This window comes from Astyanax mexicanus, chromosome 5 (genome assembly GCF_023375975.1).
Source record: "Astyanax mexicanus isolate ESR-SI-001 chromosome 5, AstMex3_surface, whole genome shotgun sequence".
Taxonomy (NCBI): domain Eukaryota; kingdom Metazoa; phylum Chordata; class Actinopteri; order Characiformes; family Acestrorhamphidae; genus Astyanax; species Astyanax mexicanus.
This window is the reverse complement of record NC_064412.1, coordinates 54,681,180-54,693,208: the sequence shown is the minus strand read 5'-3', so window position 1 is coordinate 54,693,208 and position 12,029 is coordinate 54,681,180. Positions and strand designations below refer to the sequence as shown.

The 12,029-nt window shown below is 37.2% G+C and overlaps 1 protein-coding gene across 1 annotated transcript; it reads right to left on the bottom strand.

Moving 5' to 3' along the window:
* Positions 1-35: 35 nt before the first annotated feature.
* Positions 36-7,006, bottom strand: hyi (hydroxypyruvate isomerase). The gene is made up of 8 exons (XM_022675387.2): positions 6,566-7,006; positions 5,567-5,678; positions 5,260-5,374; positions 4,212-4,290; positions 4,050-4,099; positions 2,881-2,950; positions 1,438-1,572; positions 36-553 (listed from the first exon to the last, which is right to left on the bottom strand). The coding sequence occupies exons 1-8, from the start codon at positions 6,762-6,764 to the stop codon at positions 498-500; spliced, it is 816 nt and encodes a 271-aa protein (XP_022531108.1). The 5' UTR covers positions 6,765-7,006; the 3' UTR covers positions 36-497.
* Positions 7,007-12,029: the final 5,023 nt, after the last annotated feature.

The window sequence follows — 12,029 nt, the reverse complement described above, 5'->3', positions numbered from 1 at the left end:
AAAAAACTAAAATTGGACACAGCAGAAGGTTTTAAAAAAAAAGGACTTTTATATTGTTCCAGATGATGAAAGTAAGAAGTTGTGCACAGCAGTAGCAGCAGCAGCAGCTTCCTGTTGGGAGTATTGTCTTGAGTATTTATGATGCCTTTGGCAGAGGAAGTTGTTGCTGAAGCGTTGGGTTCCAGGCTTATCTCCACCAGACAAGGGGCTCCATCTAAACAAGCCCATCAGTAAATGTGTGTGTAATTACTGCCCCAATTTCTCCAAATATGCGTGCATTCGCTGGCCTTGATTCCTGCAAGCGAAACACACACTGGCACACGCTGAATGCCCCCAATCCCCCCAGTGCCTCTTAGCCAGTAACAGTAAGAGATTTCCTCCATGATTAAATGTTGCTGATGGAGTAGAGGACAAGAAGGAGGAGGAGGGTTTAGGGGGTGTTGTTCCATTATGTCCTACTGAAACTCAATTCTGATCTTGACACACTGCAGTTTTTCTCACTTCTTGCCCTCCCAGTATTTTCTCACCCACCCCAGACCTGCTTCTGTGGAACCTGGAAAAAAAAAGGAACAAATAAAAAAAATAAGAGAGCACTTAAAAATGATGAGTTTCTTTGATTTGATCAAATAAAAAAAAACTCTGGAATATAATCAAGAAAAGATGGATGATCACAAGCCATCAAACCACCAAACTGAACTGCTGGTTGAAATTTTGCACCAGGAGTGTAAAAAGTTTAAGTTAAAGTTAGTGTAAAGTTATCCAAAAGCAGTGTGTAAGACTGGTGGAGGAGAGCATGATGCCAAGATGCATGAAAATTGTAAAAACCAGGGTTATTCCACCGAATACTGATTTTGATTTTTGAACTCTTTAATCTTTATGAATATGAACTTGTTTGTATTGTTCTTTGCATTATTTGTGGTCTGAAAGATCTTTTTGTTTGTCATTTCAGCCATTTTCAACTATTTTTCTGCAAATAAATGCTCTGAATATGACAATATTTTTATCTTTTGAAATTTGGGAGAAATGTCTAAAAATGTAAGCAGTAAAAGTAAAAAGTCGTCTGAAAAATAATTACTCCTGTAAAGTATAGTTAACCAACATTTCTACTTAAATAACGTACTCAAGTATTTGTACTTTGAACAGGGTGTTTAAAAACTCCAGCAGCACGGCTGTATCTGATCCACTCGTACAAACCAGAACACACACAACACACACCAACACCACATACACCACCACCAAATAACAATAATAGCAGTATCTGTGGGGGGTCTTGGGCCCTGACTATTAAAGAACAGGGTGACAGGAGGATGATATAATGAACGAGTGTAGAAACAAGGATGAGAGTTTATAGTGTAAAAAAAGTACAATAAAAAAAAACCACAATTTTATTAAATTGATATAAAAAAAAAAAAGAAAAAAAACAGAAAATACACTCACCCGCTGGTTTGTATTCGCAGCCCACATATCCCTGGTAGCCCAGTTTTTCCAGCAGATTAAACAGGTAGAGGAAGTTGACCTCACCTGGACTGTCGGGTTCATGGCGGTCTGGAACCTGAGCGACCTGGACGTGACCTGTGGAGTGTGAACAATGAGAAGTTTACAGAAGTTTACAGTTAACTTGTGGTTTCTGAGGTTAGTAGCTCTAATGAACTTATCCTGTACAACAGAGGAAACTCTTGCTCTTTGTTTCCTGGGGCAGTCCTGATGAGTGCCAGTTTCATCATAACATTTTTGATGGTCTTTGCAGTGACTTCTCTTGAGGATACTTTCAAACTTCTTGACCAGAACATTACTCAAATAGGCCTATTCACTGTATACCTGTAACTCTACCTCTTCACTACTTTACAACTGATGCTCTTAAAAAACATTAAGAGACAAGAAATTCAAGTAATTATTAACTCCTTTAGACAAGTTCAACACAGCTGTTAACTGAAAGCCTGAATTCCTTGTGACTCTACCTCATAAAGCTGACTGAGAAAATCCAGCAGAGATGTGTAAAACTGTCTCTATCCAAGCAAGATGTGCTACTTTAAAAAAAAGACAATATATATACAGGGGTTGAACAATGAAACTGAAACACCTGGTTTTAGAGCACAATAATTGATTGTGGTGACGGACAGTTCTGGTGGAAACAGAGAGTTGAGGTGCACATTGAATTCTGCCGTGATTTGATCAGCCGTGGTTTTATGTTTTTTGGATACAATCCGGGTTAGCACCCGAACATCCCTTTCAGACAGCTTCCTCTTACAGCATCCACAGTTAATCCTGTTGGATGTGGTTGGTTCTTCTTGGTAGTATGCTGACATTACCCTGGATACCGTGTCTCTTGATGCATCACAAAGACTTGCTGTCTTGGTCACAGATGCTCCAGCAAGATGTGCACCAACAATTTGTCCTCTTTTGAACTCTGGTATGTCACCCATAATGTTGTGTGCATTGCAATATTTTGAGCAGAACTGTGCTCTTACCCTGCTAATTGAACATTTACACTCTTACTGCTCTTACTGGTGCAATAATGTGCAATTAATGAAGATTGGCCACCAGGCTGCTCCAATTTAGCCATGAAACCTAAAATCCCACACTAAAATTACAGCTGTTTCAGTTTCATTGTCCAACCCCTTTGTATTTAGACTAATTACTACACACAATAGTGGCAAACAGTGGCTAAATACATTTTAAAAACCTGTGAAAACCTGTGTTTAGTGTTCAGTATTCAGAATTCGTCTACCAGCTAAATGTTTTCATTTTGTTAGGTTTCAGACTATTCCGATGCATCACTGCTTCATATAGATATGGAGCTTTTTATGTTATAGTGTGAAATGATGTTCTCACCTCAGCAAAGAGGAAATTTCGAGCCCTGGTGTGGAGTGTGTTACTTGCCTATGAGGGGGAAATATTTTTGGAGGTTCTGGGTCAGGTTCCCATCCATTATCTGCCAATGGTAAACGTCCTGCACAGGGGGGGAGAAAAAGATGGCGGCTGTCAGGAGCGCACTCAGCCACCTCTACAGCCTCGTGTGATTTAAAGGATCTCTCATGTTTCTCAACTGCTGTTTTTCCTCCACAGCCTTTAATCATACTTCTGCTGCAGTCCCCTGCTTTTATGTTTCCTCAGACAGAGTAAAGCTGACAATAGAGGCCCAACTGAGGAACATTAAAGTCCTTCCTCTGCTGCCCGAATGCAGACGCAGCAGCTGCAGCGCTGCCTAATGCCCTCAGCCTCCCTCCAGCTACTCACACAACCAGGTCCCCACATATCATTTATTTAACTGAGAAATCAAAACGAGAAAACACACACTGAAATGTGATTTTATTACCCAGAAAAAAGAAAGAAAGAAAGAGAGAGAAACAGAAAGTCTGGACCGGCTCACAAATACACTTAAATACAATAACTGCCTGCGACACTGTCCTTTCTGATTATTATTATGGTGAACAGTTATTACTTTAGCTTCTTCTAAGAAAAAAAAAATACAGCTCTGGAAAAAAATAAGAGACCACTTCACCATGTTTCTGAATCAGTTTCTCTGTTTTTGCTATTTATAGGTTTATATTTGTGTAAAATGAACATTGTTGTTTTATTCTATAAACTACAGACAACACTTCTCCCAAATTCCAAAAAAAAAGTCAATTAGAGCATTTATTTTTTTGCAGAAAAAATAAGAAATGGCTGAAATAACAAACAATAAAAAAGATTAAGTTTTAAGAAAGTTTCAGAAATCAATATTTGGTGGAACAACCCTGGTTTGGTTTTTAATCACAGTTTTAATTTCATGCATCTTGGCATCATGTTCTCCTCCACCAGTCTTACACACTGCTTTTGGATAAATTCATGCCGTTACTCCTGGTGTAAAAAAAAATAATTCAAGCAGTTCAGCTTGGTGGTTTGATGGCTTGTGATCATCCATCTTCCTCTTGATTATATTCCAGAGGTTTTCAATTTGGTAAAATCAAAGAAACTCATCATTTTTAAGTGCTCTCTTATTTTTTTCCCCCCACATAATTTACTTACATAAATCCAGGTGGAGACTTTTTTGGTACTATTGTACTCACCATTTGTAACTTGATGTTTGGGCGATCAACTTTCTGAAGTATTGCTGCAGCTAAAGGTAAAGAAAATAAGTCATAAAAAAACCCAACTGCAATAAAAAAGTTCTGAAGATGAGAGCATACAGCTCACAAATAAAATAAACTAAAATAAAATAAGAGTTTTACCCTGATGTGGTGAGTCCAGGAAATACCGAGGATCTGTTATCCTCGTGTTTATTGGTTCAATCAAGCCAATAATTCCCTCCTAAAAGAAAATCAACAAATGCCTCAGTTCATGTGGTTCAAGAATCAATATAAAACATTAACAAAGATTTGTGTTATTTTGTAAAAGACATTAGATAAAACTGTATAACAGTATAAATCTTTGGAACTACAGAGTACTGTGAACCAAGGCTTCAATCAGAGGATTGTACTGAATTGATTTTTGTTTCAAAGCACAAATAATGGAAAGATGAATCTGCTGAGGTCATACAGAACAGATTAAACAAACAAGCCATCCCATAATTAAAAGGACAGAATTATTTATCTCACAAAAAAATAATCAATATTAAGAAATAATCATTTAATAAATGTTTGGAACAGATGCTGCTCAAGAATTTCCCCTCGGGGATCAATAAAGTATCTATCTATCTATCTATCTATCTATCTATCTATCTATCTATCTATCTATCTATCTATCTATCTATCTATCTATCTATCACTCTATCTATCTATCACTCTATCTATATGTATAAGAGAAAAGTGGCTGAATTGAATTAGTCAATTATGAGTAAGAATATACATTCACATTTTTGTGTGGACCAAATAGTTTTAACCAATTACTGTATTAAATATCAATGAATTAAATATATATATATATATATATATATATATATATATATATATATATATATATATATATATATATATATATATATATATTTTTTTTTTTTTTTTTTTTTTTTAAATAATTAGTTCACACATCTTTTTGGTGTAACCTTTGGTTTTCATATTGCACTCTATCCTCTGAGGGACCACACCATGATAAATAAATATATATATATAATATATATAATAATATGTATATACTGCTGTCCCAAGCCTTGACAAGGCATGTGTGTGTATTTTGGTTGTGTGCTTTCTTGAACTTTGTGCAACAAAGGATGACTCCAATAACAAATACTTTAAATATATGTTCCAATATTTATGACTGCAGGATTAAATTCTGTATCACCTTTGCGAGGATGTCCGCAGCATATTTGAGGTTTTGAACAAACGTTGCCTCCATTTCCACAGCGATGGCAGGCCGTGCTGTACCTGTGGGTACTCTCCCAGCCATCAGGTGAATCCTGGTTGATCCAAAATATAACACATTTACACTCAAACAGAGACTACTTGAATAAAACATTTGGTGATTTGGTGAAGTATACATGTGCTTGCATCTATAGAAATCATACAAAAAATAGATCATTAAATAAAAAATCAAATACAATAATTAATTTCTGCATTAGCTTGTATATATATTATAAAAAAAGCAATACCTCTTGCAGTTCAATATTTTAGCATACTGAACTGCCTGATCCAAACCCTGCCTGAAATCCTGCTCCCTCCCAGGAACAGCCCCCAGTCCCAAATCACCATTCTTTAAATCACCTAAAACAGATCACACAGACACCATATTTACTTCACCTCACCTTCACAATTATTCACAATCAGTCACTTATTTAAAATCTTTAATTCAATTATAACACATATAGGCATGCTGTAAGGGCTCATTTATGAGCCAGATTTTTTTTACCCATCATGCTGTGAGGTTTTACTGCTTAGGAACGATTTGTGAAATTAAAAAAGTTATATAAAATAAAATAACAAATGTTAAACAAGTAAGTCCACTGCAATAAACATATGGTAATACAAAAATATATATATTTAAGTATTTTAATGTATTATTTATTATTTAATTTACTTATTTACAGAATCCAAAATACATGAAGAGTTAAAACACTGTATTTAGATGTTAAACCCTTTCAGAACTCAACTATCTATATATCATATTGTGTATGCAATGCACACAAAAGAAGACTCTTATATACTAGTATGAAGTCTTTATAAACTGTAACCTAATTAACTGAATAATTAAATTCATTTTTGAAGCACGTGCTTCATATAACATATAATCGTATACTTCACACAGCATACATAAATAGTGCATCAAACATAATGAAAAGTGACCTAAATACATAAATGAATAAATAAGTAAATAAATGGACGCAGGGTCTGAAAGGATTATTTTTTTTCTGTCTAGTCAGGCTGCTGCTCGCGCTGCCTCATGGGAAGTGTAGTTTTTTACTCCGCCTCCTCGAACCAGCATGCATTCAAACGTCTCACTTTGCGAACTACAAATAAAAAAGCAACTGCGGAAGTAAATAAAAAAGGCTTGATTATGTTTTATTAACCGAACAGAACTCTTATGGAAACTCATTTAAACAATTATAATAACTTAACTAATTAAAACAGCCCCTCTTTCTCGGAGCTCTTACCCGGGGGAGTGTTTATAAGCGCTACCTCCAGCCCGGTCCGCTCCGCGACGCTCCGCAGCTCTCCCGGGTCAGAGTCGTACAGCCACGCCGCCTCCACCGCCTGGAAGCCGGCGCGGGCAGCAGCCTGTGCCCGCTGGCTGAACTCGGGCAGCTCGGTGAACAGCCACGAGATGTTGGCGCAGAATTTCAGAGCTGACATGTTTCTGTTCCTCCCGCAGCTCCTCTGCCCTACTGAACCAGCTTCTGTCAACAAGAACCAGCCCGGTTAATCATTAACCCAGCTCTGCAGGACCTCAGCCCGCTCTCCCGGGAGTTTAAAGAGTCTCTCTGCGGCTGGAGTTTAGATAAAGTTCATTTCTGTTTAAAAAAAGATCAATACCACTATCAATACGAGAACAGTCTGCATAGTCCATGTCCCATGCTTATCACGCGCATGCGCACTGCAGCGACCACTTACTCTTTAAAAAAAACTACACAACTACAGCTGATACATGTAAAAAAATATGTATATATATATATTATATAATTAAAAATGTGAAACTCATATATTATGTAGATGTATTACAAACAGAATTATTTATTTTAGGCATTTTATTTATTTTATTGTTGATTATTATAGTTTACAGCCAATAAAAAATAAAAAAAAGTCAGTATCTCCAAAAGGTTGAATATTATATAAGACCAATTGGTACTTTTGGCTGTGTGAGCAGTGTGCCAGGTCCTGCTGAAAAATAAAATCCCCATCTCCATTAAAAGCAGAGGGAAGCATGAAGTGCTGTAAGATTTTGTGGGAAAACAAAACTGCACTGACTTTAGACTTAAAATATAACCAACACCAGTGGACCAACACCAGCAGATGACATGGCTCTCCAAACCAGAACCAGAACCATTTATCTATACAATTATTTGTTTATTTATTTATTTAAATGTGCATTTATTTATTCATACTTATGTCATTTTCTGTCCTCCATATGTTTTAGGGGACCCTTCAGAATTTAGATGTTATATTTTGCCAGCATCTGAAAGCAGTATGTAAATTAAAGTATCACTTATGAAGTTGGAAATACCCAAGTCTGTGTAAGTCATGAGGTGTTATCTGGTGAGTGAGTTTGAACACTGGCCAGCATGCTCATGGCAAGGCAAAGTTAACAATCAATGTATGTTTGAGCGAGGCCTGATAGTGGAGGCAGATTAATGGGACACTTTCAACTTCTGAAATTCTGCAGGCATTTAACTTTGCTTCATCCACAGCATTACATGGGTATTAACACCCACAGTGGACAGTGCAGTGCAATGCCAGGTGATGATCGTCCATATTCCATGCAGGAGTCCCCACAGGTCAGTGCAGTGTTCTTTAGCTGTGCTGGGACACAGCAGATAGATGTTTGACTTGCTGAATGTCTTCATTTCCTGAATTTCCGATTCTGCTCTGTCCAAAAACTGGTAGCTCTAAAATAAAAAATGAACTGCTGTTACAGATGTAGTGTAATAGGGGTCCGTGCACATACAGTAGAGAGCATCATCCGTACAATCCTTCTTTGCCTCAGGCTAGCTGTGGATCTGACAGTGGTGAATTGATCTGACAAAGAAACACTGCTGTTGGATAATCTCTCTTTTTGCTGGCAACTTCGCCGCACTGGAAGCGCAGTCGGTGCAGCAGCCTTTTCCGAACCATGAACATCAGGTAGTCACTTCCTTTCCCTCGGTACATTCGTTGGACGGGGTTAGCGGAAGTGCCTGGATGTTTATACATGTCGTTACCGCCGAATTTCCCGGCTAAAATGCAATTTGTTCGCGGAATCCTTTGAATTTGAGGAATGAGTATGAAATATGAAACGACACTGTCCAAAGAGCAATGTTCCTTCATGTTCAGGGTTGATAATTGAGAAGAAAGATGAAATCGGCATGAGCACGAAAGATTTTTTTTTTCTTTTTTTCTCCTCCTGCTTGGCTGGTGTACCTACCTTTGGCATGATATATTGACATTATTCATTGCAGGAAAACCAGCAATCCAATTTCAGGAGACTGCTGGTTCAAAACTCAGATCAGAATATGCACATATAAAATAAGCTCAAGCTTTTTTGATTCGAAGCTGTAGCCTTGATATCTCCACTTTCTATCTGCCTTCATGAGATCTAGCTCCCTGAGCACTTATAAAATAAGAATAACAAACCTTTTATAGAGAGAAAGTAAAATGTTTAGGGCTTGGCTTCAAGGAAAACGTGAACAGGCCATGTGTTTTTCTTCTTTTTCTTTAGACGCGTGAGCTTTAGATGGATAAATGGATGGATGGACGGATGGATGGATAGATAGGTGGGTGGATGGATGGGTGCACTTGTTAACTTGCATGGGTTTCTTTATGGTTGTCAGCAGGCACCTGTTTGAAGCAGCGGCCTGTAAAGATCTAATTAAGGCAATACATCACAGGGAGCACATCCCAAAAAGGGACCTAAGTGTGACATCATCCCTCTGAAGCTGCAGAGATGGGTTCATTTGGCTCTGCCAGCTCACAGACGACAGCATGCTGTAAATAAGCCGGCTCGGCTGCCAGGTCTCAGGTGGTCCAGGTTTGTTAGCGTGTAAAACTGAAAGGCAGACTGTTAAACAAACAGCCGAGAGAGAAAAGCTGGCACGCTGTTACAGTCAGGCTGATTTATGGCTTTTGGAACCTGAAACAAAATCACAATGGGGTCTTCCCATGTGAAACTGGAAAACACTGAATATATAAATATATTATTGCAAACTGTGCAATAACAGTATAATTTATAGTTGATGCATCCCAAACTATGGAATATGCAGCATATGTTTATACACACTCACACACACACACAAGCACACTATATAGATATAGGTATTGGCACATCTGTGCATTTATTACATCTTCCAATTGCAAGGGTATTAAAAATATCTTTTTTTTAAGCTTTTGTTGGGGTAACTGTCTTACCTGTCTAGAAAAGGCTTTATACAAGATGTCGATGCTTTGCTAAGAGGATTAGAGTGTTAGTGAAGGAGCGTTAACTCATCACAACTCATCCCAGAAGTAACTGGATGTGGCACTTTATAATTATCCATTGTTTAATCGTCATTATTTTCTTTACAACAATAAACTATTTTTATTGTTAAATACTGGAAATCACTGTATGGGCTCAAGAACATGTCGCCATGCTATGCACATATCCAGGTTAAAACCACATCTGCTGATGCAGCATTGCTGAGTAGCACCACAGCGCTAACGCTCGGAGGAAAGCGCAGCGACTCGGTTCTGATACATCAGCTCACAGATGCAGCCTTGTGCTGATCCACATCACCCTAGGAGTGATGAGGGGAAAGAGAGAGAGCGCTATCTACTGTACCCACCCAGAGAGAGCTAGCCCTGTTGTGCTCTCTCAGGGCTCTGGCAGCTGATGGCCAGCTTAGCCAACTGGAAGACTCTGCACAAATAAAATTTCAAATTTTGATTAATATGTTTTTGTAAGTTTGTAAACAGGCTAATAAAAAGCTGGCACAAGGAAGCAGTAACTTCTCACCAATGCCATCTTTGAATAATTTGCCTGCTTAGCATTGAATATATTTCTATCCTGCAAGAAAACATACTGTACCTTTTAAACTGCACCAACTGGAACTACATGGGTTTTCTTTCTTTCTTTTTCCTACTAATTTTAATGTCTCAATTAACAAATTCCAACAAAAAAATACAGACCAACAACACTTCCTTCTATCCATGCCCCATTCTTTTTATTTACTGTATACACAGTTTAAACATGATAAGAAAAGAGTCAGCGATGTAAACTGATGTAATAGTTCCTGTTTATGTTGGATATGACTGTAGAAACTCCTGTCAGGTCCGAGGTTAATGACTTCCGCCCAGTCTCTGCACTGGTGATGCAATGCAGAGTTACACAATGTTAAAAAAAGCATCGCACTAATGATCAGACAGCAGCAGAGCTCCAGTTCCAGTGCTCTACATGTAAAACAGATGCAGGCCTGTTTTCCCCTTTTGATATGCTGGCTACCATTCAAAAGCTTAGTCAATCATCTGAGAGCAGGAGCGCCAAGTTTTCGTTCCTGCACTGAGTGTAGGCATGTGTATTAACCGGGGGCATCACTAGACCAAGGCTCAGGCATTGAGATGTGCAAATTCACCACATGCTTTACATTTCCCAGCAGTAAGCAGTAAATAGACTTACAAGTAAAAAGTAAGTAACTGTGCAAAAGTATTTAAAGAGAATCTAACTAATTAATATGCTGTTTAGACCATATACTCTTTAATGCATTAAATTACTTAAAGGTTCCTACCACAATTTTTTATTCAACTTTTTAAAATTTTGCCAAGTGTGCCAAGTCCTGCTGGAAAATGAAATCTGCATCTCCATAAAAGCAGCTTTGACTCATGATCACTTGATTTACAAATGAAATGTAAAATTTACTGATGATCAGTGGTGGTTTAGAGAGACATGTCATCTGCTAGTGTTGATCCACTGTGTTTTATTATCAAGTCCAAAGTCCCAAAATCTTACAGCACTTCATGTTTCCCTCTGCTACTGACAACTTTTATGAAGATGAGGATTTCATTTTCCAGCAGGACTTGGCACACTGCCCACACTGCCAAAAGTACCAATTGTTTTTATATAATATTCTAATTTCTGAGATTGATTTTGGGGTTTTTATTGGCTGTAAACCATAATCAGCTACAAGAAAAGAAATAAACGCTTAAAATAGATCACTCTGTGTTTAATAAATCTATATAATATATGACTTTCAGATTTTGAACTGAATTACTGAAATGTAATAACTTTTCAATGATATTATTTTTAATTTTTTGAGATGAACTAGCATTCGTCAAGACAACAACCAAAAATTATTTAGTTTATTTTAGTTTATTTTTTTCTTTTCTGGGGTTTCTTTAACTGCATTTGGATTAATGTTGTTTATTTATCCCTTATTTATTGAGGGCAACAATTTTAATAAAGTGTTATGTATGAATCTGTCATTTTGCATTAAGTAATTTAAGGATGCTTTAAAACCAATGTTTTTTTGGTCCAGATTTTCAGACTTTTCAATTTGGTCCAAACCAAAATATTAGGTGCCAAAAATGAAAGGTGCCACAACCTAGGCAGGCTGTCTTTAACCTTAACCTTTATTTATAAACAGAAATAAATATAATTTAAGAGTAATCTATTACACTCATTTTCTGCTGCATGATATGGGTAAATTAAATTTAATCTTTTCTCTGTCTACATATAAAAACATGGTAAAATATATTTTTAGGTGTTTTTGTCCCACAAAACAAGGCCTTTCTTTAAAATTAGTAAATCACAATATTATCTTGTTTTCATGACTCATGCTTACATCTCTAAGGCCTAATGTTGATTAAAGTATTTGATTTTTCAGTAGGTATTCTGGTCCACTCTCTCTGTGGTAAAGTCTGCTGGACTCGGGTTAAAGTTTAAAGTAAAAGACTAGA